The sequence below is a fragment of the Chrysochloris asiatica genome, unplaced genomic scaffold, assembly GCF_000296735.1.
Source record: "Chrysochloris asiatica unplaced genomic scaffold, ChrAsi1.0 scaffold00219, whole genome shotgun sequence".
Lineage (NCBI taxonomy): Eukaryota > Metazoa > Chordata > Mammalia > Afrosoricida > Chrysochloridae > Chrysochloris > Chrysochloris asiatica.
Window position 1 is genome coordinate 1,605,692 of NW_006408737.1, and position 26,077 is coordinate 1,631,768.

General features: G+C 42.9%; 2 protein-coding genes across 5 annotated transcripts; one reads left to right on the plus strand and one right to left on the minus strand.

The window, feature by feature from the left end:
• Positions 1-6,613: 6,613 nt before the first annotated feature.
• Positions 6,614-15,858, plus strand: AKIP1 (A kinase (PRKA) interacting protein 1). 4 transcript variants are annotated; one of them, XM_006872985.1, is made up of 5 exons: positions 6,614-6,835; positions 7,431-7,511; positions 9,921-10,025; positions 13,579-13,650; positions 15,715-15,858. In XM_006872985.1, the coding sequence occupies exons 1-5, from the start codon at positions 6,614-6,616 to the stop codon at positions 15,856-15,858; spliced, it is 624 nt and encodes a 207-aa protein (XP_006873047.1). The 4 variants fall into 4 exon arrangements, with proteins under 4 accessions (XP_006873047.1, XP_006873048.1, XP_006873049.1 ...); XM_006872986.1 differs by lacking the exon at positions 13,579-13,650; XM_006872987.1 differs by lacking the exon at positions 7,431-7,511.
• A 102-nt stretch (positions 15,859-15,960) lies between these two features.
• Positions 15,961-25,877, minus strand: LOC102818953 (chromosome unknown open reading frame, human C11orf16). The gene is made up of 7 exons (XM_006873027.1): positions 25,726-25,877; positions 23,910-24,066; positions 21,399-21,618; positions 20,175-20,816; positions 18,957-19,059; positions 17,178-17,325; positions 15,961-16,068 (listed from the first exon to the last, which is right to left on the minus strand). Exons 1-7 carry the CDS (start codon positions 25,875-25,877, stop codon positions 15,961-15,963), a joined length of 1,530 nt encoding a protein of 509 aa, XP_006873089.1.
• Positions 25,878-26,077: the final 200 nt, after the last annotated feature.

The following is a 26,077-nucleotide window of genomic DNA, read 5'->3' on the forward strand; positions in this document are numbered from 1 at the left end:
ACCATCTTTTATGTTTTTTAAAAAAGGTATTTGCAAAGGATAAGTCATTGATTTTGTAAAATTCTATCATTTGATCTCCAGCATCATTTCTATCAAGGGCATATTTTCCAACTACTGACCCTTCCCCTTGGTTTCCAACTTTCACATTCCAATCACCAGTAAATATTAATACATCTTGATTTTATGTTTGATCAATTTCAGGCTGAATAAGTTGCTAGAATTATTCTGTTTCATCATTAGTAGCTTTAGTGGTAAGTACATAAAATTTGAATAGTGATAATAATTGGTCTTCCTGATGTTGTTAAGTGCCATTCAGTAGGTTCTGACTCATAGTGGCTTTGTATAGGATTTCCAAGGAGTGGCTGGTGAGTTTGAACTGCCAACCTTGTGGTTCAAACTGACCTTGCAGTCCAGTGCATTAATCCACAGCACCACACCAGGATGCCAGTCTTCCTTATAGGTCTATGGATATTATCCTAATACAGACAGCACTGTACTTCCAGATAGATCTTGAAATGTTCTTTTTGACTATGAATGCAACACCATTCCTTTTGAATTTGTTGTTCCCAGCGTAGCAGATCATATGATTGTCAGATTCAAAATGGCCAATACCAGTCGTTTTAAGCTCATTAATAGATACTGATACCGATCTTTACACATTCCATTTCATTTTTGACAACTTCCAATTTTCCTAGATTCAGCCTTTGTATATTCCATGTTCTGACTATTAATGTATGTTTACAGCTGTCTCTCCTCATTTTGATTGCTACCCAATCAACACATTTAGGGCCCAAAAGCTTTATTCCATTTGTGTCATCACAGTTAACTCTACTCTGAGGACACAGCTCTTTACCATTTGCATTTTGAGAGGTTTCCAACCTGAGGTACTAATGTTTTAGCACTATATCTGACAATATTCTGGTGTTATTCATAATGTTTTTATCTTCCAGCACTATATCTGACAATATTCCACTGTTTTTCATAAGGTTTTCAGTGGCTAACCTTTCAGAAGTAGTCACCTCTCCTTCTTCCTAGTCTCTCTTAGTCTGGAAGCTCAGATGAAACCTGTCCACCACGAGTGGCCCTGCTGAACCGACTCCATGGCACATAACCACCACCAACAGCAGTCAATTTTTAACAGGATTTGAAAGCTAATTCTCAGAAGCTGGATTCATTTCCTTTATATCATCAAGATGACAATTTTGATAATGAGTTACTTTCATTCCTTAATAACCCAATGAGTTGATGTAATCAGACAAAATTAATATGGCTCAGACTGTAATACTACTTTACAAAGCTGTAATGACTCTAAAGCCCCTAAGTCTGATGAAGAAATAAAAATACCACCTGTCAAATAAAATGATTTATACCTTCTCTGGTATGTACAGTATGAATCATTGCCTAATTCTGGCATGAGACCCACTTTTGCATCCTAGGTTTTTAACTCCTTTTTGTCCTTTTCATGTAGAGAAAATGAGTTTTTTTTCCTCATCAAATATCCCCCAAAAAATATAGTTATCCCCAATCTCTCCTCAGAGCTCAGAATAAAAATTTCAACGTATCGATCCCTTCAAAGCATATAACTTATAAACTAAAATAACTTTGCTGTGATCTCAGTAATGAATTTACCATTGTGAAAAAGAAATCAAGAAAGACACACACCAACTGATTTTCTTACAAATATCCAGTAATATTCCTCATTAGTTGCCTATCCTCCATTTGCTGTTCTATTTCCAAGTCTCACTAGTGGTTTTCAGAAGTAACTGGCTTGGGCTGTATATGATCTGCAATGACCCCGATGTAGGTTGTATTCCATAATTATTCCTATTCAATATTTAGTTATTTCTGGGGGGAGTCATAAAAGAGGAAAAAAAGAAAAGGATATTTTTGTGTGTTTTACAGGACAAACCTTGAAATGATAAGGAAGTGTTAAAATTTAATGTGGTGTCACTTTTAGGTTTCAGTTTCATTCCAGGCGTTTTCTTTCCCAAAAGCTTATACATTTTGGGGAAATGTAGTCACAATTAGATATTCATTCCACTCATTAAAGTGCACATAGGTAGATTTCAACGGTAACTCTTAATTGTCTGCCCTAACAAGTAGCTATTTCAGTTGAAAAAGTGAAAGCAGAGTCAATTCAGTAAATGCCTATTGAACACCCATGACTTTACAGAGTTTGTACATATAGGATCAAATTAGAAGTTCATGAGCTGGTGGAAGATGATGAACCATAGCTAAATATGTCAGACTTATAAATTAAGTAAAAAAAATAGAAGTGGTAATTGGGAGTTGGTGGAGAAGGGTTTTTTAAATTGACAAGCAAAAAGTAAATAATACTTCATTTGGGACAGACTGGAAGGGCGGGTAGAACCCTGGGGAAAAATATAAGAGTGAGATGTACCTAAAGCATTAGGTGAATGAAGACATACTGGTAAACTAGGTTACAGTGTAACTGTGATAACAATACCAGCTAACATGTATTAAGTACTTGTTCTGTGCTAAGTAGAGTTGGACAATGAATAAGGAAGATCACACAAAATCAATGCACTTGAAATATGATGTTGGTGAAGAATATCGAAAGTGTATGGACTGCCAGAAGAACAAACAAATCTGTGTTGGAAGAAGTACAGCCAGATGTTCCTTAGAAGCCAGGATGGTGAGACTTTGTATCTTATTCTTAGGATGTTGTCAAGAAAGATCAGTCCCTAGAGAATGACATCATACTTGGTAAAGTGGAGGGTCAGCAGAAAAAGAGGAAGATCCCTAATGAGATGGATTAGCACAGTGACAGCCACATTGGGCTCAAATATAATAATTGTGAGGATGGTCCAAGACCAGGCAGTGAGTTTTGTTCTGTTGTACATGGTGGTGGTGGCTATGTGCCGTGGAGTAGGTTCCGACTCATAGTGACCTTGCATAGGGTTTCTGAGGCATCTTTACGGGAACAGAAAGCCTCATCTTTCTCCTGCAGAACAGCTGGTAATTTCGAACTGCTGACCCTGAGATTCACAGCCTGATTCGTAACCACTGCGCTACCAGAGCTCCTTCTGTTGTGCATAGGGTCATTATAAAGGTACCTAACAACAAGTACTATTCAGTGCGCTGTGGGTTAATGCGCTAGACTGCAAAGTCAGTTTGAACCTTAAGGTTGGCAGTTCAAGCTTACCTGTCGCTCCTTGAAAATCCTATCCAGGGTCATTGTGGGTTGGGAACTGACTCAATAGCACTTAACAAGAAGAGCAACAAGAACAACTATTCAGAACATTTGCAAGAGAGCTTCCAAAAGTTTGTGGAAAATTCCACTGTCTTTTTATTCCATTTTACATAAACTATTTGAAGCACCCTCATATAAATTAAATTAAATTAATCCCCACAACAACTCTACAAGGAGTGTATTATGATATTTCCATTTTGTAGATGGCAAAACTGAGGTATAGAATAGAAAAGTTAATTAACCAGATCATGGTTCCACAGGTACAGCTAACTGCTACAGAGCCAGGATCCATAACTGGTAAGAATAAATTCTTAGCTTGAAATCCATAAATAATTAAGACTACACTTTGTCTCTCTCACAACCAGACTCATTATAAGTTATTAACAGATATTTTAATCATTCCTTCAGTGGGTTTGGTTTCTGTCATGAATTCATTCAAGGCCTAGTCTTTTCTGAAAAGTCTTTCTCGATCCTCCCAGTTGAAAGCAATCTTTCTCTTCTGAGTTTCATAGCATTTGATCTGTATTAATCTTTAAATTGTCATAATATTTTGTTCCTGGCATTAAAGATTTTATGTGCATCATCTCTTCTTTTTAAGTCTCCTATACTTTCTATTCTCCACAACTCCTAGGGCAGAGAGTAGCACATATTACTACTAACTAAATCTACAAAGCAGATTTTTTGCAAGGTACTGTGATCATAAGCATTTTACATCTTCTGATAAGATTGTTGCATTCCTTGAATAGGTATGTTTAGCTCCTACTGTGACAGAAAATGCTGGATACATCTTAAACTCAGTAAGCAATATGGTCCCTGCCATCAAGGAGCTCACCACCTAGAAGGTTGGTACTGTTTGTATCTCAGGATTATAGAGATAATGATAAAGAACCTCCAGTAAATTAAGTAATATGTTTGTCCAGAATCTCACAGTAAAAGATGGCAGGGTCAGGATTCAAACCCAGGTCTCCATATTTGACATTCCATACACTATGTTCTAAAGCAGGTGTGGGCCACATCTGACCTGCATCTGGCCTGCAGGCTGTATAAGGCCGGTGAAATCGTTGTCTGTCCCTACCAAGGCAACCACAGTTCCAGCTATCACATTGCTGTTGTTGTTAAGTGCCGTGGAGTCGGTTCCGACTCATAGCGACCCTGTACAGGGTTTCGGAGGTTGCAAATCTTTAGTGGAGCAGAAAGCCTCATCTTTCTCCCCGGGAGCAGCTGGTAGCTTCGAACTGCTGACCTTGAGGTTCACAGCCCGATTCGTAACCACTGGGCTACCAGAGCTCCTTAGCCATCATATTATTGTTTTTGTCGTTAAATGCTGTCGAGTAGGTTCCGACCCACAGCGACGCGACCCTGTATAGGGTTTCCAAGGAGCGACTGGTGAGCTTGAACCACTGACCTTGTAGTTCAAACAGCTTTGCAGTCTGGCGCATTAACCCACAGCGCCACACCAGGACGCCTAGTCATCACATTAGAGGTGAGTTAATTAAATGTTTGACCAAATATTGTTGTTGTTGTGTGCCGTGGAGTCGGTTCCGACTCACACGACCCTGTACAGGGTTTCCAAGGCTGTAAATCTTTATGGGAGCAGAACGCCTCATCTTTCTCCCGCGGAACAGCTGCAATATAGCAGGCTAATATTTAAGTTGATAGTTTTGTATGACCCATGAATAATGTTATAAGTTTTGGCAGGAAAAAAGTTTCCTCGTCCTGTTCAGGAGGAGCTCTGGTAGTGTAGTGGTTACAATCGGACTGCTAACCTCAAGGTCAGCAGTTCAAAACTACCAGCTGTTCCACCGGAGAAATATGAGGCTTTCTGCTCCCTCTGTAAAGATTTACAGCCTTGGAAACCCTAAACAGGGTTGCCTATGAGTTGAAACTGACTGCTCAGCACATAACGACCAACCAACACCTGGTTCTAGGATTCCTTGTGTGGCGCTGTTGGATAAGCACTCTACCACAAGGTCAGTTTGAATCACAAAGTTGGCGGTTCAAACTCACCAGCCGCTCCTTGGAAACACTTCCAGGGTCATTAAGAGTTGGAACAGACTTGATGGCAATCAACAAAAACCACTCCTGTTCTAAAAGAAGTGCTTGCTAAAGTTATTGAAGGAAACAAGTTTAGAATTGTCATAAAATGAAGAAATATTTCAAGGTTTCACTCAACCTGTTACTCTTTTTTGAGGAAGGCAAGTCAGGAGCAAACATACAAGTACAGGTGGAGGTTGTGGTAGCGTCCTGATACTCACCTGGTAGTTCAGAACTGCGAATCCAGCGACCTGTAGAGAGTAGCAGAGTATAGAGGATTTCCTGGAGCCTGTTGTGTGTCAACGTGGCTCCCACGGAGCAGTAACCTTAAGCTGTTCCTTTCTGAACATCGATGTCTTGATGCACACAGGGTGGTGTAGTCTAATTAGTAACGAGACTTTAGGTTGTCGCTCCTATTGCATAACCAAGTCCACTTGAAAGGTAACTGTGCAGTTCCTTACTTAACACAATTATTCTTGAAAGGTGGATTCAAACCCCCAAGAGAGGAGGCCTCCAAAAATGCTTGAATCCGTACTAATCACGTAAGTGGTGTCATGAGGGAATTACGCGGAAAAACAACTACAAACTCCCTGAGGACCAGAAACACCCACTATCGGCTGAGCATCACCCAAACTTTATCTGTCATACTGCTGGTCAGAGTTCCCCTCTCCAAACGCCATTATGCCGGCCGTATTGTTTTGCCCATCCTAACCGTACCCTCAAATAAAAGTGGTTTGTTTTAGAGTGCAGACATCAAACAACATATAGAACAGCAAGAAAGAAGCATCTGGAGCCAATAGTCTTATTTCCCCAAATTGTTTGGTCCAACAGCAGGTCACCTGATATTCCATTAGATTCATCAGGTACCGTAGCAGAGAAAACCCCAAAGATTAGGTCACAGCGAGCACACTGAATAGACCTTAGCGGTCAGCTTGACTCCGGCATCCACGCCGTCCCCGCCCCGCCCCCTGCGCTATACAGTTAGCCGGGCAACAGGCGCGCACGGGCCTCGGCCCCTACGCAAGAGGCGTACTGGGCGTAGTCCTTCCCGCCCCGCCCCGCCTCCCGCCAATCGTCTGCTACGCTGGCGCCAGGAGTTCCAGACTCGGGCCCTCATCTTCTCGAGAGAGTTGAACGCATGCGCCTGGGTGAGCGGGTGTGGGGCTACCCCCGAAGGGGAAAAGAAGACAGAAATGGGAGGGGTTGGCGCTTGGGGTCTCACTCCAGTTTCGGGGTGTGCACTTTAAGTGCGAAATGTGAGTGGTGGTCGAGTATGGGGACCCCGGGTATGGACCCGAGCTGGAGCAGGGCCGAGGCAACGCTGCTGACCATCTTGTGTGTTTATATGTGGCCACCCAGGGAGACATGGAGAACTGTCTGGCAGCCGCGGCGCTGAACGGGATGGACCGACGTAGTCTGCAGCGTTCGGCTAGGCTGGGTCAAGAAGTGCTGGAGCGGGCCAAGAGGAGAGCGGTGGACTGGCATTTACTGGAGCTCCCCAAAGGCAGCATGGGAGTTCGTGCCCCAGAGGGGCAAGACCAAGAAAGACGACGGGCGGCCGACCCTCAGCGACTTCTCCCTGGAGAGGTGAGGGTCCCTTTGTGGGGGAACTAGCCCATTCATTGGCTCAGCGGAACCAGGGGTGTGGCTTACACACGCACCGGAAGAATCCTTTCCTTGGCAGTGGCTGGAAAGCATCAGGCTCTGCGTGCCCAAATACAGTAAATGGAAACACCTTTGCAAACTTCACATTTTAGATTCTCATTGGGTAACTGTAGTGCTTGGGACTGGTTAGTTACCCGCCGCACACCCCTTTTAGAAATAATTCTTACATATTACTATCTGATATTTGGGATCCTGGTTTGACGCTGTAGGATGAACACTGGACTGCTAACTACGATGTTGGGTGCTTTAAACCCACCAGCCGCTCTTCAGAAACTATATTCAGGGTTGCTATAAGTTGGAATCGACTCAGTAGCACTGAGCAGGAAGGTAGCAAACATACCTGGAGAAATGGCACATCTATACATTTTTTTGATAGTTGGAATTGTTTCTCAGTAATATCCTACTCACTTCAACTTATGGAGGCCTACCCAGAGGTAAAAAAGGCCATTTCCAAAATGGCTTCATTCTCCAACAGGGAATCCTTTACATCATTTGTGATTTGTCATTCATTTGACAGAGAGAAGAAAGATACCCAACCCTGAGTGCTTCCTTCAGAACAATGGTTGAGTTCATGGACTATGCTTCAAGTCAGTGTGGGGTAAGTTGGTATAAGCCTCCTGGCCACTGTAGCTGAAGCATCACAATGTAGATCTTTCTGGAATTCAGGGACAACCTGAAGACTTATCTGTTTATCCTCTACTGAGCAACAATTATAATCAGATAAGGCTGTAAACGAGATGATAAATCTAAGAATTCACTCAAGTATGTATTTAATGCCTAACTGTAGGTGGTTTTGAGGATCCAGCAGTGAACAAGCCACAAAAGGTCACTTCCTTCACTGATGCTTATTTGCTGAATTCCAAAGGAATCAAGGTCAAATAGTAGTAGTTTGTGTGTGTTTTTAATTTTTAACTGGAGGGAAACAAACAAACAAACCTTGAGGATTACTCTAAACTGGAACTGAGACTGTTTTCAGAGTGTATTGAAACAAACAAAATTGGAAATAAAATTCCCATATTAGATCTTAACCTCTAACTAATGTCTAATGTTCAAGTGTGCCCCTGTGGGTCCATATCAGTTGTTGGTACAGCCTCATTTGGGGGATGGGGGAGAGTTCACATGACTTAATAGAAGAACTAACTTCCTGGGAATCATACCCATGCTCTGTCACATCACTAGCTAAAAGACCTTAGGCCTCATTGTCTCACTCAGTTGCACCTTCCCATCTATAAAATGAAGATCTCTATGGTAGTGTAGTGGTTTACGAGTTGGGCTGTTAACCGCAAGGTCAGCAGTTCGAGTCTACTAGCCACTCCACAGGAGAACAATGCTTTTTGTTCCTGTAAAGATTTACACTCTTTGAAACCCTATGCAGAGTCACTGAATCAGAACCGATTTCGTGGCACAAAACCACAACCACCAAAGTTCTTTTCAGCCTTAATATTTGGTTTCCACTCAGAGATGAACACCAGAAGATTGACTTAAATTGGGCAAAAGAGACACAGGTGAGGTGTAAAGGTACCATTTATTGAAATAGATGAACAAAGGTTTTAGAGTCCCTCTTCCTCTCAGAGTTTTTCAAAACAATACATTTAGTACTATGGAGCGATGTGAAGACCGGCCAGGAGACATACAAGAAAATTTCCTGCGTCTGAAGGTATTCCTTGTCTTCTAGGAATTACAGTTGACTGATTTCTTCTCGCCTTAACATTTCCTGAGTCTTAATGTAGTTGGTTGTAAGGACCTATGGTCCAAGTTGGGCTACTAACTGCAAGGTCAACAGTTTGAATCTACCAGTCACTCGCTCTACAGGAAAAAAAAATGAAGCTTTCTGCTCCTGCAAGGACTTACAACTTTGGAAACCTTATTCAGGGAACCTGAATCGGAACTGACTCCAAACACACAATCACCGCCACCACCACCACCATGTGGTTGGTTGTAAGGGTGCAGATGGGTAGAGGAGAAAGGAGAGTATATCTTGCTTCTGTCCTACGTTTTGGTTTTGTATGTTAAGAACTCAAAACAATCTACTCTTTCTACAGCATTTATATTAAATACATAACTCTGGCTCTGCTTTAAAGTGATTTAAATTAAACACTTGGTTCACGGCTTCAGTAGAAGAAATATTTGTCTTTGGTTTGAGGTTTAGCAAATTGGTGTTCTTCATTTTGGTTTTCAGCTCATGCCTCAAGTCTCTATTATGGAAAGGAGCCTCAGAATCCTTGGGCTTTCTAGAGATAGTATTAGGACCAGTCTTCAGGGTTTGCCTTCACAACTTTGAAGTAGCACCTACAATACATAATTATATCTGTGTCCTGAAGTTCTTCCCCTAGATTCCTAGTCTTCTGGTCACATGCCTTAGACACTGTCCCTGAACTATGTTCAAAACAAGTAGGCTTGTGATGCCCTCATTATTAGTCATCATCAAGAGCAAGTTGGTGGTCAACTTCGTGGGGGAGAAAAGAAGTGGATGAGAAAAATGTAACTGCTTTCTGATCCTCTGAATTATTTCCCTTAAACTCCCTACATAGAGAGCATCAGAAGGGCTGCAGAACACTTGGGTTTATTTTACTACCTGCTTTATTTTGAAATTTCAAGGAGGTGTGTACCCCTCTCTTCCCTCATCCTTGTCTGAGACTTGGACAACAAACATGGAACTATTTCATCAGAATTTGCCATGATAGGAGGTCCAAAGATGTGTATTTATTGGACATTGGGGGAAAAAAAAAATTCATCTGCTCTTGCCCAGCTTCGTCCAGAGTTCTTGCCCTACAGAGGCAGCAGATGGCAGCAAAGCAGTGTCAGATTCCGTTTTCATTCTCTGCAGCCACTGTCCCGAGGCCAGGTTTGGTATAGCTGCAGATGCCTGTCCAGGGGGCAAACAGCTCACCTCTGAGCTCTTGCTTACTTCCTTCACACTTTGCCCAAGTATCAGAGGATTTTTTTTTTTTTTTTTAATTTGACTGGACTGCTTGGTTACCCAACATCTTTTACTTTACTTCTCTAGAAATATTATTCATCTGTACCAGAGGAAGTAGGGGCAAGCCATGTTTATCGATACCACAGAGGGAAGTCAGAGCTGTCCTGGTGCTCAGACACAAGAACTGGTCAGGTATGTATTCTCAGCTGTCCTGTGCTGTGCCTGAAGATGCCCAAGATGTGAGACCCTGAAACTGTTGTCCTGAGATCATCTTTAAGCTTAAACCAAAAGTCTCCTCAGAAGTCGTCATTGAACTAAGCCACAAGTTAGCTTATTTAGTAAAGAATGTTTGCCTTGAACACTTGCTTTTTAAAAGAACTATCTATATGGGATCAAATTGACATTAGCAACTCAAAAGGTCAGCTAGGACGCTTTTAGTATTAATGAGTTCTTGTTAGCAGGAGAAGATCACTTTGCAGAAGAAGATGGGAACGGTCGCACAACTTGAAGCGTGTAATCAGAGTCACTGAGTTGTACATGTAGGAATTGTTGATTGGGTTTTGATGTGTGAACTTTGAACAATTGCAAAAAATAAAAAAGATGTGAGACACTGTTAGGGAGCTCTTGCATTTATTGGATGTCTGTATGGCCCAGCATACAAATGGATCTTGGCTGAAAGTAGAGAAAACCAGAAAGACATTTACCTGTGTTTTATTGACTATGCAAAGGCATTCAACTGTGTGGAACTTAACAAACTACAGATAACTTTGCAAAGAGTGAGTATTCCAGAACACTTAACTGTACTCATGAGGAACCTGCATATCAGGGGTGGGGAACCTTTTGTCTGTCAAAATTTATAACATCATTCACAGGCCATACAAAATTGTCAACTTAAAAATTAGCCTGCTATATTTGGTCAAACATTGAATTAACTCACCCCTAATGTGATGGCTGGAACCTTGGGTGCCTTGGCAGGGCCAGACCAAATAATTTTGCAGGTCTTTCACAGACTGTGGGCCAGATGTTCCCCATCCCTGCTGTATATAGACCACGAGACAGTTGTTCAAACAGAATAAGGGAATATTTAATGACTTAAAATCAGGAAAGGTATGTGCCAGGATTGTATCCTTTTACCACACTTATTCAGTCTGTATACTCAGCAAATAATTCAAGAAGCTGTACTATCTAAAGAATGTGGCATCAAGATTGTAGGAAGACTCATTAACAACCTGTGATATAAAAATGATATAACCTTGCTTGCTGAAAGCGAAGAGGGCTTAAAATACTTAAGATCAAAGACTGCAGCCTTCAGTATGGATTGCACCTCATTGTAAAGAAAACAAAACTCATAATTGGACTATATATAGTATCGTGATGAATGAAGAAAAGATTGAAGTTGTTGAAGACTTCATTTTGCTTGGATCCACAATCAATACTCTTGGAAGCAGCAGTCAAGAAATCAAGAGACATATTGCATTAAGCATACCTGCTGCACAAGATCTGTTTAAGGTGTTAAAAAGTAAAGATGTCACTTTGAGGACCAAGGTGCATCTGACCCAAGTCATGGCATTTCCAGTAGCCTCATATGCATGTGAAGGTTGCACAATGAATAAGAAAGACTATAGAAGAATTGATGCATTTGAGTTATGGTGTTGGAGAAGAATATTAAAAGTACTATGGACTGCTAGACGAACAAACGATGTGTTGGGAGCAGTACAGCCAGATGCTCCTTAAAAGTGAGGATGGTGAGATGTTGTCTCTCATACTTCGAACATATTATCAGGAGGGACCAGTCCCTGGAGAGGGAGATCATGCTTGGTAAAATGCAGGGTCATTGAAAAGAGATGGGTTAACACAGTGACAGAAGCAATGGGCTTAAATGTAACAATGTGAGAAGGGCACAGAACCAGGCAAGGCTTCATCTTGTTGTGCATAAGGTCACATGCACATAGGTGTGATTTGGAAGCAACTCAATGGCATCTAACAACAACATGTCCAAGCATTACAGTGTTCATTGAAAATGTATAAACTTAGAGAACTTACAGCAGTGGACATGAAATACGAGTTTGTTGGGCCATGAGATTTTTGGCAGTCCTTATGTGGCACTGTAGGATAAGCACTGACTGCAAGGACAGTTTGAACTGCAAGGTTGGCGGTTCAGACCCACCAGCTGCTCCTCAGAAACCCTATGTAGGGTTGCTATGAGTCAGAACAGATTCAACGGCATTTAACAATAACAGTAATAAAGAGCTTACATTATATTTTTCTGTAGCTAGGGAGAGGAAAAAAGACTTTGAATAATCTCACATTTACTCTAAGGTAGGTGATCATTACCGCGTCATAGTCGATTGACTCCTCTTCACAGAGACCCTGTAGGACAGACTGGAACAGCCCCCAAAAGTTTTTAAGGCTGTCACATTTTCAATTTGCAGCTGAGCATTTAGCCACTGTACCGCATAGCTCACTAATAAACAACATCATATCAATGGAGGAAAGATTGAAGTTTTCAAAGACTTCATTTTGCTCAAATCAACCATCAACACTCATAGAAGCAGCAGTCAAGAAATGACGTATTGCATAAGGCTAATCTGTACAAGACTCCTTTAAAGTGTTTAAGAGCAGAGATGTCAATTTGAGAACTAAGGTGTGCTTGACCCAAGACATGGTATTTTCAATACTCATATGCATGTGAAAGTTGGACAGTAAGGAAGACCATAGAAGAATTGACGCATTTGAGTTATGGTGTTGGAAGAGAATATTATAAATACCACGGAACAAACCGAAAGAGCAAACCAGTCTGTGTTGGAAAAAGTACAATCAGAATGCTCCTTGGAAGCCAGATGGCCAGACATCATCTATCATCACTGGCGGGACCAGTCCCTGGAGAAAGGTACCATGTTTGGTGAAGTGGAAGGTCAAAGAAAAAGGAGAACCCCCCCAACTAGATGGATTGGCATAGTGCCAGCAACAATGGGCTCAAACTTAGTAACAATTGTGAGGTTGGCGCAGGATCGGGCACTGTTTCGTTTTGTTGCACATAGGGTCACTATGAGTTGGTACTAACTTGGTGGCACCTACCAACAACAGCAACCTGTCTTTGATGGCTTTTAAAAGGGAACTGTAAGCACAAGGTCTCTATTTTAACAAAATACTTTTCATAAAGATAATAAAAGTGATAGGCCTCGCACTACAAATTTTCCTTTTACCTCATGTCATTCTGGAGAAAGCCAGAGTCTTACTTCTTAAACTGGTTCAACAGGAATAGTTTTCTGTATTTTTGAGAAGAGGTTTTTTTTGTTTTAAACTCCCTCAGTTTTACTATGGTTCAGAGAAATTAATCTACCCCTCCCAGCAGAGAGAGGATTCAAACCCAGATCTGACTCCAAAGTGCAAAAGTAATCATGTAAATATTACTAACTAAAATACCTCACAAAAAGAACCTTAATAACTTAGATGACAGCTTAGCAAAAGCTGAACGAACACTTGTTAGTTCCTAGTAGTATAGGGGAACCCCTGGTGGCCCATTGGTTAAATGCTTAGCTGCTAACCAAATGGTCAACAGTTTGAACCCACCAGAAAAATGTGATCATTTACTTATGTAAAGATTATAGCCTTAGAAACCCTGCCCTACAGGAGTCGCTATGAGTCAAGAGCACACAATAATAATAACAGAGGAGAAAATTGTTCTTTACAACCCAGGAATCAAAGTGTGGGCACTAGTCAGTGTTTCTACTTGCCTCCTCAGAGACAAGACAAATCCCATGGTCATGAAGACGTCTGTCAAATATCACGGTATGACCTAGAGGCATCCCAACCTGTGAGTATAGAACTTCTAGAGTACTGGGCTTCACCACCATTGCAATTCCGTTAGCCAGCTGGCCTCACTTATATAGGGCGCTCTGTCTATACTGAGTCTGTAGTGTTTCTAAGTTGTAATGTCCTTACCCTTGGGAAGGGTGCACAACATTTTGAGTGAATGTAAAAATGTTTCTTTGGTATCCTTCTTTCACTTGGAGCGTCCCGAATACTGTTTGTGCTTGAACTCATAGTTGTGGTTGGAAAGAATGTGAAGTATTCACATCTAAGTTCCTAGTGCTCAGCTGGGCAAGCACTGGCTCCTGATGGAATTCCACCATCTGTCCACACAGCAGGAAGGGCCTGACCTGAAAGCTTACAAAGTGAAAATCATTGCTGACATTCTGAAACATACACATGTGGGTAGATTGGGTTCTGAAGCATTTGAAGGGATTTGCTCCCATTTCCACAGATGTTTCCCTGTGAAAACATTGATGGAGAGATGTTGTGTAAGGGGTATTGCATATCTGTGATAAAAAATAAAGTGATAAAAAAAAATTCGGCAACACTGGTGTTGCTGGCACAAAATGGTGGCTGTAATGTCACTGAATTGTACACGTAAAGATGGCTGGAATGGCAAATGTCTGTATGTGAGTATATACCAATGCAGTAAAATTTTTGAATAAGGAGGAAAACATTGGCTGTGTTTTTTGTTTTTAGGATAGAGTACTCATTAGGTCATGAATCAATGGACTCTTGGAACTTTGAAGGACCAGAATTCTCCGGAAAGGAACGTCAAGATGTTGCTGCAATAATTTGCTTTACTTTTATTTTGTATATAAGAACACAGTTTGCTATTAGTCAGGACTCAGAATATATTAGATTAGTAGCAACTAAGAATATTCTTCTAGTACAGTCTTCGATTACTCCAACACTTGATCTTTGTTGATGCTGATCTTCCCGAGGGTCCACAATGTTGGATGCCAACCTACTCCAGTGTTTCCTTTGATGCAAACAGACATATCTTCTGAAATCTACCTTTGTTCATATACGTAGTTGATAACCAGCAACTAGTTGTATTGTCATATATGTTCTTGTCAGTTAAATGAGAATAGACTTCCAGTTTCATTGTAATTGGGCAGAATACAACATGTAACCACTTTGGAAAAAACTGGCTTCAAATCCACCTTCAAGGTGTCAAGGTGGGCAGGGTGGGGGGGACTCATAAAAGTATCAATATTATCATCTATTTCTTCTAGTGGAATTTGCTAGTAGTTAGTGATTTGGTTTATTCCCTTGGGTCTGACCACTTCTGTCTGAGGGACCTTCCAAGTACTAAGCATGTAGTGGCATTCCAGCTGTCCTTCAGTACTGATCAATAAACTTTTATGGTGTGTGGCTGTGTCCTTTTGCCATTGGAACTCTGCCAGCACACCTGCCACAATCTACCTCCTAGCCATGTGTAAAGTTTACCCTTGACGGATGATATGTATTCCCTGTGGTTCTCTAGAGAAATTTCTCCATTAACTGTGGTTTCTAGTGTTCTGCACAATAGGACATTCAGTCCTCCAGGGGAAAGCTTTTGCCAGCCAGCTAACTTGCTGCTTCAGTGACAAGATGGAATCTACACATGGTATCCTCAACTTTAGGAGATACGTTTCATTTTCCTGATAATGTAGCAAGCACAATTCAAAGGCATGGTTCTCACTATTCCAAGGTAGTTTGCCACTACTACTAATTTGTGTGAACAGTGTCTACAGGGATCTCCAGAACAGCTGTCATTAGCTTTTCTTTGCCTCTGTCTAGTCCTTGAACTAGAGTTCCTGTTAGCCTGTTCCTGTCGTGCTTTAACATTTACACAGTGCTTCCATCGCCATGCTTATTTGTGAGGTAGATGCTGCCAGTTTTAGAAGGAAACAGTTGTGAGAGGCTGGGGTTCACTCAATAACAGTTCTGCTCTGTGGCCATGTGGGGCCTCGAAACAGGGCCTCTGTCTCTTCATTGTGGTTCATTCCATCGGTCCTCTGCGCACAGTGACAACAGTGGGCTATAAAACCTCTGAACTGCTGATCTCTTCTCATTTCAGGCTGAGAGCATCTCTAAGGACCTCTACATAGAAGTCTACCCAGGGACCTACTCTGTCACCGTAGGTTCGAATGACTTAACCAAGAAGACTCATGTGGTAGCAGTTGATTCCGGACAGAGTGTGGACTTGGTCTTCCCCATGTGATGCTGACCATCACTGGGACCTCACTCACATCACCTCTTTTTAAGTAGCAGGAGACTGAAGCCACTGTCTGATTCTCTTAATGTTTACACATGAATTCTGCTTTTAGTACTGGCTGTAGAGGTTCAGCCTACCTTCAAACTGGAGCCTGTCTCTCTCAGTGCCTGTTTTATTTAACTTGAGTGTGTAGAAGACCCCCCAAACCACTTTTGCCTGAAAGTAATAATGTAATGACACTGTCTGAGCAGTTTTTAGTGCTTGCTTTCTAAGCCAAGCTTAATTATGATAATAAAGGAAGAGATTAAGAAATAAAGAGAAATCCATTTATTAGCATTAAGACATAAAGTCCAATGTAGCTCCTGTGCAACTGAAGGCTTTAGGAACCAATGCTAGAGCGACTGTGGACACATTTGCCCAAACCATACAGATCACATCCTGTAGCTTCTGTGGAGAAGACATCCCCACAGATCTCACCAGGTACGTGGCAGGGAGCCCTGGGCAGGGCTGCCACACTGTGCCCCTGACACCAGAGGCGCCTTCCTGCCACTCATCTGCTAGGAGGTCTTCATGGGGCGAAGCTGTTGCTGCTTACTTGACTATCACCTGTGAAGAAGGCCTTGTCAGCCACTCTGTGTAACTCTTCCTCATGTCTTTAGCATCACTATTCTTTAGCTCCCTATAAGAGAAAAGAAATCCTGACGGTCTCATGCTGATTGTAGTTTTTAGAGTCAAAAGTTGCTGATTTTGAAAAAGCCTCAATACAAGGGAACTTCAAAAAGTTCATGGGAAAATGGAAGGAAAAGATAATGGCATTTTCCCACAAACTTTGTGACATCTCTCATGTCATTACTTTATAAGCGACCACATCAACAGTACTTTTGCATCTCCAGTTTAGTCGCTAATTGGTCTCATCCTGAATATAGCAAATCTTCTGTCAAGAAAAACGCACGTCTAATTATGTTGATGAAAATAGAGTGAAGCTTTGTAACGCTCTGTTAGTATGCCTAGTGACGCACTGGCTCCCATGCCCAGAGACTCCAGTAAAACAGCCCTGCCTGCCACCAGAGAGGTAGAGGGACATTCAAATGGCTCCTTGCGTTCCCCAAGAAGTCCGTGGTTAACTTTATGGGGTTTGTAAGGCTTCTGGAATTGCATGCAAACTTGTCAGTGTGTACATTTTTCTGGGAAGAGGAGCCATGGCCTTTATCCTTCTCAGAGGTGGTGTTGACCTAAGGAACAGTAGAAGGAGCCCTCCTCCCTTATCTAGGTCCTTGGGGCTTTCACTCTAAAGGGAAGTTTTATCCGTCTGTGTGTCTCAGTACCCTGTGTTCATGTTTGGCTTCGTTTAGCAGGGTGGTGGCTTCCTTTGGTTTCTCCAGGCTCAGCTCCTTGGTACTGCTCACTAGTTTACTGTGTATTCTCAGTTGTTTGTTGACCTCTTCTTTCCAGATACGTTGCAACGTCTTGTTCCTAAACCCAAAAGTCAATTTGTTATATTGAATATCACACCATTTGATGGGGTCAGTCTTGATGTCTTGTGTAGACCTACATTGAGGCTCACTGGCTCTCTTAACCTAACACTATTATTTGAGAAATTAAGCTTGTTAATTAATCATGCCTGGCTGCTACGCTATGTGCTGTTATGCTATTTGTTGTTAAGTGCTGTCGAGTCGGTTCCGACTCATAGGCAGCTTGTGTAGGGTTTCCGAGGAGCAACTGATGAGTTTGAACTGCTGACCTTGTGGTCCAGTACTTAACATACAGCACCACACCAGGACTGCTGTTTGGAAACTCTGATAGCCATATTTGGAATTGGATAGGAATTGCTTCCAGGTGCTCTTTCAAACAGACAGTAGAGGGAACTAACCAACCACTACCAGTGAAGGAGTTTATAAATCACTATGTCAGAAGAGAGGGGAAGCTGATAGGTAAACAAGGTCTAAGAAGTAAATGAAGCAAAATAAAAATAGATGATTTCTTAAGGAAGAGAGCAATCAAACACTTTCAAAGAAATTCATCCCCTCCTTGACTTTTAAAATGACAGCTTGAATCCTGTTTTACTCATAAGCAAGGGCAGAAGGGGAAGAGTGTGAGTGCTGGCTCACAACCATATGGTCTCCCTGGGATTGTTAAGATCAAACAGTGACCTCACACTGGGGGAGATCAGGACGTCATATAAAAGGATCAGTCTTCAGGAGGCAGAGGTCCAGACTCAAAGCACCAGTACTTGATAGCTATGGAGTATATTTCAGAGAAGCAAAGCAGTACATACACTTCCTTAAAAGGATATAAATTTGGAGGGGGTGGGGAGACCTTGTGCTAGCCTTTGTTTCTGGGCGCTGACTGATGCATGGCGTTCATTATGAGCTTCACCTGCACGCCTGTGCACTGTGCTCCAACTGTCTAGGATTGGGCATGGACCTTCTCTCTGCTCCTCATCTTGGGCATGGTCTCCACAGCCTTGGCTACTGGGCTGGGACCTGGCAGAGGGCAGGCTAATTGATACACATGGTTCCGCCTAAGCATAACAATCCAATATCTAAAGGAAAGCCAGGCAAAGTACCTAAAGATGCATACTATATGGGGGAACTTTGGAAAATTCATGGTAAAATTACATTATCTTTTCATTCCATTGTCCCACAAACTTTTTGATGCCCCCACGTATTTCTCTTTGTTATAGTTAGTTAACTTGCTTTGGCGTTTATCTCTGTGACAAGCAAAAACTTAGTGTGTCTGTTTAAATGTGTAGATGTAGAGAGACTACACAGGTGTAAGTGGCTTGGGCAATGAAGATAGACGCAGTGCATACTTCTATAGGAATGAATTGAACTGGGTTTGGGCCCAGGCAAGAGAACTGCCATGGTGCAAGCCACAGTCATGGGAACACAGGCTTGGGAGGCACTGGCAAGACTGGTGTTTGGGCCAGGCCTGACCACCCTGGCACCTTGGGTGACCCCACAAACCACTCTGTTGGGTAAATACAACCTTTCTTTCTCCAGGCTGTTGGACTCAGGAGGCATTGGAAGCTAAGGAAAAGTTAGCCAGAAAACTAGATTCTGGTAACATTCATCACTTGTTGGGAAAGCAGATGTTATAGTAACAGCTGTTGGCCTGTCACTTCCGCCAAGGCCGCCCACTGTGATTTCAGAATAACCCATTTCACAGAAATCCAGGAACCCCTTCTATTTCTGTACAAAGCATCCTCTAGGAGAGGGGAAAAAGCATTCAGCTGGTTTTAAGTGGACACTTAACCCTCTTCTTGTTTCCCTAATAGAGGCAGGGGGACATTCCACAAATGAAAAGCCAGGGAACCCCTGGAGTGCTTCTAGAAAATACACTAACAGTTCTGGAGCCATAGAGGCTGGATCAATCCTCAAATCTTTGAAGTAATCTTTAAACTTTAATTAAACCAAAAATATCCCCTCAAGTCTGCTTAAAACCAAACATTAGTTTAGCTTAATTAGTAAAGAATGTCTGCCTTGAGTTATCTATTTGGTCTGGAGCCAAGGAAGCTGAATAAACCAACCCCTGCAACTATAGTCCTGAGACTATCTTTAAACCTTAAACCAAAAATACTCCCTGAAGTCGTCTTAAAGCCAAACAATAGTTTAGCTTAACTAGTTAAAAAAAAGGAAAGAAAATCTGTCTTCAGCATTATGGTCTTTTAAGAACTATATGGAATCAAGGAATTCCTGGTGTGTCATTGTGGGGTAGGTAACACACTGGATTGCAAGGTCGGTTTGAACTGCAAGATCGGTGGTTCAAACTCACCAGCTGCTCCTTGAAAACTATATAGGGTCACTATGACTCGGAATCTGCTCAACGGCACTTAACAACAACAACAATCTCTACTAGTTGTAAAGTATCAGAGGCTTAATGCAGTGCCCTGGTGCTTCCCACTGTTAAGTAAGGGGTTCATCTAGGCTGAAGGGGCCTATTGACCAATGTTTATCCACAGGTTTCTATGCTGCCCAGGGCATTAACCACTGTATTCAACACCTGGAAGCATTTTGACAATTTAATTAGAGAAAAATCTAGGCCTTCAAGAATAAAAAGAGGTAAAAGGGCAAAAACAAGTGTCCTGTCAGTAAAGAATAGTGAAGAAAGAAAAGACAGGTGTTAAATAGAAACTTTAGCACTTTCTTTCTTGGTGGACTTGCTTGTTTAAATGGAAACCTAGCATATTCCTCTTATCATAGCCTCTGCCCCTTCAACATGACCACCCTACAGCCCCACCATAGTGGAAGCCTACATCGGTTCCTGAGAGGCATGTAGGAGGGAAGGGCTCAGTGGGCCTCAGCCATGTGGCACTGGTGTACCTGGTTTCCTAGGACACGGCTCAGGGCCACTTCTCCTCCAGTACCTCCATTCCGGCCGGCACAGGTCCTCCTGCCATGGAGTCTTCTCAAGGATGGGGTCTGTGTTGACTGTACTGTTCACCAGCAGTCTTTGGGAAAGGCCCATTTTCACATCAGTCTCCAAATCCTTTTCCTCAAAAGAGGACGAGGAGGAGGAAGAAACATCCATGGGTGATTGCAAGGCTACCTCCTCCTCTTTAGGACCCTTTATAGGCAAAAGCTGTGCTGTGGGCTTCAGCTCTGGCTCTGGAAGTTTTCTGGCCGTGACTTCTGAGGTCCAGGTTAGAGGCCACCAGGTGGGTCCAGCTGAGGAACAGCAGCTGAGGCAGCCCTGGCACAGCCGCTGGCAACAGGGATGGCAGGGGGGGCACAGGAACGGAGTGCCCAGAGGAAGCCCATGGGGAACATATCCAGTGACTGTCCCCAACAGAGAGCAGCAAGGGGCCCAGAGGAGAGGGCTGGGATGCTCCCTGGTGACAGGCTTGTGTAGCCTCTCCACAGCTGCTTTCCAGACAACCGGGGACACCCACCTGACCCTACCTAGAGGAACTTTAGCTGTCTTGCCATTCCAGAAGTAAACAGTGATTTCTTCATCCTTCGAAGCTACCGAATAGAAAAGGGCAACCGCCTTGTTACAATGAACTCTTGATTGTGGGAATAAGGGTTCTCGTATCCCCAAAGACAGAGTCTTAGTGCTCAGAATGCTCCCTAGAAAGCTGGTGGGAACCTCCCCCTCACCTGCTCCATACTTCAACACCTCTTCCCAGTGGACTTGAGTGAACCCATCTCCCAGACTACAAGATAATCACAAGGGACCCTTTTTTCTCATGTCAAAACCAAAATGCATCCTGGGGTATGGGAAAGGAAGTATATACCTCTCTCAGTTACATAGTGCTGACAGACTCTGAGGAAGAGGACTAGTGGGGGATAGGTCCCCAGTACTGGTATGACCCAGATTAGCCCTACCACACACCAAGGTTTAGCTAACCAGCACACACATTTTGTCCTTGTAAAAGTATAATCGAAAGCTATGGTCTATATCTCTGTTTCCACCCTGGGATTAAGCTGCAAGTCAGGAGATGAAATTTGATTTTTGTTTTCAATGTCTCTAAGACCCATAAGGTCTGGAGCCACCCTCAGCTCACTCCTCTGCCCTGACCACAGGCTTCTCAGGACTTCCCTTACCTCTCAGAGGGTCTCTGGCCTCCACGCCCGAAAGAACAGTGCCAGGGCCATACTTTTGTCCATTTGGCTCCCAAGGTGCCAGTACGTTGTCCCCAGGTTGCAGTGGATATGCCATGGGTGGTGAGAGCTGAACAACTTCTCCTTCCAAGACCACACTGTGATTTGGGCCTGTGACAAAGGGGGCCTCAAATTCCACAAGAAGGGACCCCTGCCTCTCCAGCTGTCAGGAAGGAAACACCCAGAATAAGGAAGTAGGCAGGGAACATCAAGAATCCCCCACCAGGCCCAAGGGTTTCCTTGCAAATAGCGAAGACCATGTAAAGAAGGGACAGGACAACAGCAGAGACAGGCTAGGGCACAGACGTTCTTCCTTCTACCTCTTCTTGCCATGATTGCTTCTTGCTTCCTCTTCCCATCCTCTTCCTTATCCCTTTGTTTCTTTTTTCCCACCTATGTTTTTGACTCACAATTCCCAGGAGGAAGGTGGGCCCTCTACCTCTTCCCCAGTGCAATCCTAATCCCTTCAACACCTACCCTGCTGAACCAACATTTCCTCTCTTAAGAAGTGCTGTTTCTGTGTCTAAGCCAACCAGGGATGACCTCATCCATGAGGTCAAATGGTGGAGGTGACCAAAGAGTGGTTGTGGTACTTACTTACGGCAAGCCTCAGCTCAGCCTTTCCAGTTCATGAGAAAGGGACTTGGCTAAGCAAATAGACAACACAAAAGAGAAGCTAGAGTACTTAAGCCAATTAAAAGTTCAAGCTGCTTTCAAATACTCAGTATTATTTTAAATAGGAATCTGATTATAAGTTATTTTTATTAAATCACTAGACAGATCATCAAAAGGGGGAAAATGTAGAACAGAATTCCAATCCTCATAGAATCCAGACTTTCCAGAGCTTGGATAGATGAACCCCTGAAATAAACTTTTAATTTAAAAAATATCCCTTAAAGTCTTCTTAAAATCAAAGAATAGTTCAAGTAAACTAGTAAAGAATGCCAGCCTAGGAGTGGAAATCACAGGGAGGAGCCTGTGTAAGAGTTAAAGTGAATGGAGGTAAATGCTGTTAACTGATGGTACATGGAGGAGCTTGTAACCATTGTAATGACACCAAGTGTGTGCTTTATTGAATGTGGAGGCTGATGATCTGTTCTATAAACCATCACTCAATTCACAATAAAAAGTTAAAATAAAATGTCAGTCTTGATCTTTTTTTTAAGGACTACCTATATGGGATCAAATTAATAACAGCAAATAAGATTAGATAGGACTCTTAGAGGGGAAGTGAGTGTATGTTAATGAGGGAGGAACAATGCAGAAAAGGAGGGTGGCAAAGGTCCAACTTGAATGGAATCCATGTCACTAACTTAGACATGCAAAAACATTGAATAGATGTATATTTTCAACAATAACAACAACAAAAAATTTTTAATCACTAGCCAGAACCTACATTTAAGCAAAACTCTGGATGACACAGACAGGTAAGTGTCTTTCAATGGAAAAAATGGTGATTCTAACTAAACCAGAGGCACCTTGGAAGATAGACCTGACAATCTGCTTCTGAAAGGTCATAACCTTGGAAACGCTCTGGAGCAATTCTACTCTGCAAACCTGGCATCACCATGCGTCAGACAGACTCAACAGCGACTAGCAATAACTGCTGCTGCTTGTGCCATCGTGTTGGTGCCGATTCACAGCCACCCTGTATAGATAGGGGTTCCAAGGCTGTAAATCTTTATGAAAGCAGAAAATCTCATCGTCCTCCCATGGAGCACCTGGTGAATTCCAACTGCTGACATTGGAGTTAGCAGCTCAGCTCATAACCCACTACGAGGACTAACATGTTATTAGAATTCATCTATTAATTATTTGGAAATGACAAAATGAGTGTTAATTTTACAATTCAATTCTCTAAGAATTCACACTACTCTTACTCCTAGGGATCTGCATTTATGAAGTCTGACTCTGAAAAGAAGAAAAAGATTCTAAAGAGTAAGCAGCCCCTAGGTAAATCAAGCCGAGCCAGGCTCCTTCTGTGTATGCTAGGGAATAGCTCTGTGCACAGAAGACCACAAAGTGTGGGTGTGAAAGCACTTTGGACTGCTCCTTCAGGCAGTGAAGCAGTGAAGGTACTTAGCTGCTAACCAAAAGACTAGAAGTTCGTGTTCACACAGGGGTGCCCTAGAAGGAAAGCCTGGCGATTTATTTCCAAAAAATGTGGCCATAGAAAAACCCCATGAAGCACAGCTCTACTCTGACACATAAAGTTGCAATGAGCCAGAATCAATTTGAGGGCAACTGGTTGGTTTGACCCCTTAGGCTGGTAATTCAATATACTGAATTTTCCTTAACAAAACACATTGAGTAAACATTTTCCCTTCTACAATCCAGCAGGTCTGTGCTTATCCAGGAACTTGAACTGCTGGGTGCACACAGCTGATGCACATCAGGTATGGCAGGGCCAGCCCAGAGCAGCATGCTGGGAGATGCTGAGAGGTGGGGACTTGCCTCTGGAGCAGCCTTTATCTGAGCCCGGTAATAAAAGCCATCTGGTTCTCTTCTTGCTAGGACCCATGTGTCAGCCGCGTTTTCAACTCTTCCCAGCCAGCCAGGCCTCTGCCATGCTGGATCAGCCATGTGGAGACATGGGTGATTAGACATGTACCTGGAGAAAACCAAGTGGAATTAGAGGGTGGAGAAGAGCAGGCCTTAAGAATATCAAGAAACACTTTTCACTGTTAGCTCTGCAAAGTTGCAGTGTGTGCATGACATACAATTGTTTATCAAACAGAAACCTACGTGAAAGTGGTTATCAAAGTGACTTCCAGTAAGAGAAAGTGGACTGTTGTTCAAGGAATCATTCTTTTAGGATTTTCAATATATTGATGCAATTTTAAAATTTTAATTAGGCTTGATATATGTAAGTTGATTCATGATGGTTCTGAAACTAGACAACAGACCAGGTAAGAGTGTCCTTAAGGTTTTCAGGTAAATCCTAAAGTGATTCCAGGATGAGGAGTGGAAATGCTGGAGGAACGAAATTGTGAAGACGCATGGCGCTATGGGTTCAGGAGAATGAGGAAGTGTTTGAACTGCGGGCAAAGCTAAGGGGCTGTGTGGACCAGAAAAAGGAGAAGCTAGTTTGGAGAAGTTTGTGGGCAGGGTACAGCCGAAGTTGCTGAATCAAAATTTGGGTTTCTGTGCAAACCCTTCTCTTTGTGGGGAGGGATCTGAGGCCTGAATACAAAGGATGCTTAACTCTAGCTTTGAATAGAATGGTCCACAAAGGTGAATCCAGAAAGGGAGTTTAGCGCACCTTCCAGCTGGTGTATCCTGCACCTAGGCAAACTGAACTGAATAACTAGAACCTGTGTCCCTGGAATTTACCTCATTTGTATAAAGGGCCTTCAAAATGTCCCCACAAAAATAGAGTTAAAAGAATAAAAAATTTCCATGAACTTCTATGAAGCCCTCTCATGCTTAGGAGAATCCCTGGTAGTATAGTGGTTAAGGGCTTGACTGCAAACCAAAAAGGGTCAGTGGTTCAAATCCACCAACTGCTTCATGGGAGAAAGGTGTGGACGTTTGTTACCGTAAAGATTTATGGCCTTAGAAAGCCTATGGGGTAGTTCTACTCTATCTTATGCGGTCACTCTGAGTCAGAATCAACCTGACAGCAGTGGATTCATGGGTAGAGATCAAGGCCCCTTTGCCCACTTGGACAGTAATGTTCACATTTCATACAATTGACTGAAGATGCGGGTCCAGAAAAGCCAGGCATACCGAAGGAACCTGAGATGGTACCTAGATCCCACCTTAGTTGTTGGTTGCTGTTAAGTGCTACTGAGTCGGTTCTAAATCATAACAACCCTGTATAGGATTTCCAGTGAGTGGTTGGTGCGTTTGAACCACCAACCTTGTGTTTAGAAGTCCAGGTGATCATACAGCTCCACCCCAGGGCTCCAGTTGTTGGTTGTAGAAACTCTAATTTCTCATGTGAGGCCAGAAGTCTCATTGTTGATGGTAAAATGGCTAGAATAATTTATAACTGAGTGATTCCTGATGTCTTTGCTCAAACACACCAACTGTGACAACCACAACTCTGTTACAGGGCAAAGCAAAAGTCAGGCTAGCCCTTGAGGTCATTGGGTGTAATGTGGGTATCCTCACATGCCTGTGTTCAGGCAAGTCACAACCAGAACAGTAAAGAATTCCTTCAGCTTTCCCAACAGGCAAGCTGTCTCCCTCCTGGTATGTCATCCAGAGCCAAGAACAAAAAGGAAAGGTGCACACAACTCCTTTCAGCAGAGGGGCAGATAGGTACCTTGTGGGGAGATTGTGCCTGGTGAGCCAGGGAGTACGGAGGGCAAAGGGACAAGCAAAGGACAGGTCCCAGCGAGGAGCAGCACCATCCCAGCAAGGGGCCTTCAGGGCTGTGGTCACGCTACAGTACTTGGGCCCTGTGGAGAAGTCCATGGTTCCAGAGATACCACCTGAGAATAACACAACTGTTACCTTAGTGGCAGCCCCCAGCTGAGCAAAGGGTGCTGGCAAGGTGAGGTTCATTCAGCTCTGCAGGTAACGTGCTCATTCTCGGCTCACCTTCTTCCACAGACATGAAAATTGCTCTTGGAATCACCTGACTGAACTCAGCTCAGGAACTAGGAGGAGGGTTA

Excerpts from the sequence above, each read along its gene's own strand:
- LOC102818953 (XM_006873027.1), bottom strand. The coding sequence starts at position 25,877 with ATGGACTTCTCCACAGGGCCCAAGTACTGTAGCGTGACCACAGCCCTG. Across the intron at positions 20,817-21,398 it reads GGCCAGAGACCCTCTGAGAG|CTTCGAAGGATGAAGAAATC; the intron begins GTAAGGGAAGTC and ends TCTATTCGGTAG. Across the intron at positions 16,069-17,177 it reads AAGCCAAACATGAACACAGG|GCAAAAGTGGTTTGGGGGGT; the intron begins GTACTGAGACAC and ends TATTACTTTCAG.
- AKIP1 (XM_006872985.1), top strand. The coding sequence starts at position 6,614 with ATGGAGAACTGTCTGGCAGCCGCGGCGCTGAACGGGATGGACCGACGT. Across the intron at positions 6,836-7,430 it reads AGCGACTTCTCCCTGGAGAG|AGAGAAGAAAGATACCCAAC; the intron begins GTGAGGGTCCCT and ends TTCATTTGACAG. Across the intron at positions 10,026-13,578 it reads CAGACACAAGAACTGGTCAG|AGACAAGACAAATCCCATGG; the intron begins GTATGTATTCTC and ends TTGCCTCCTCAG.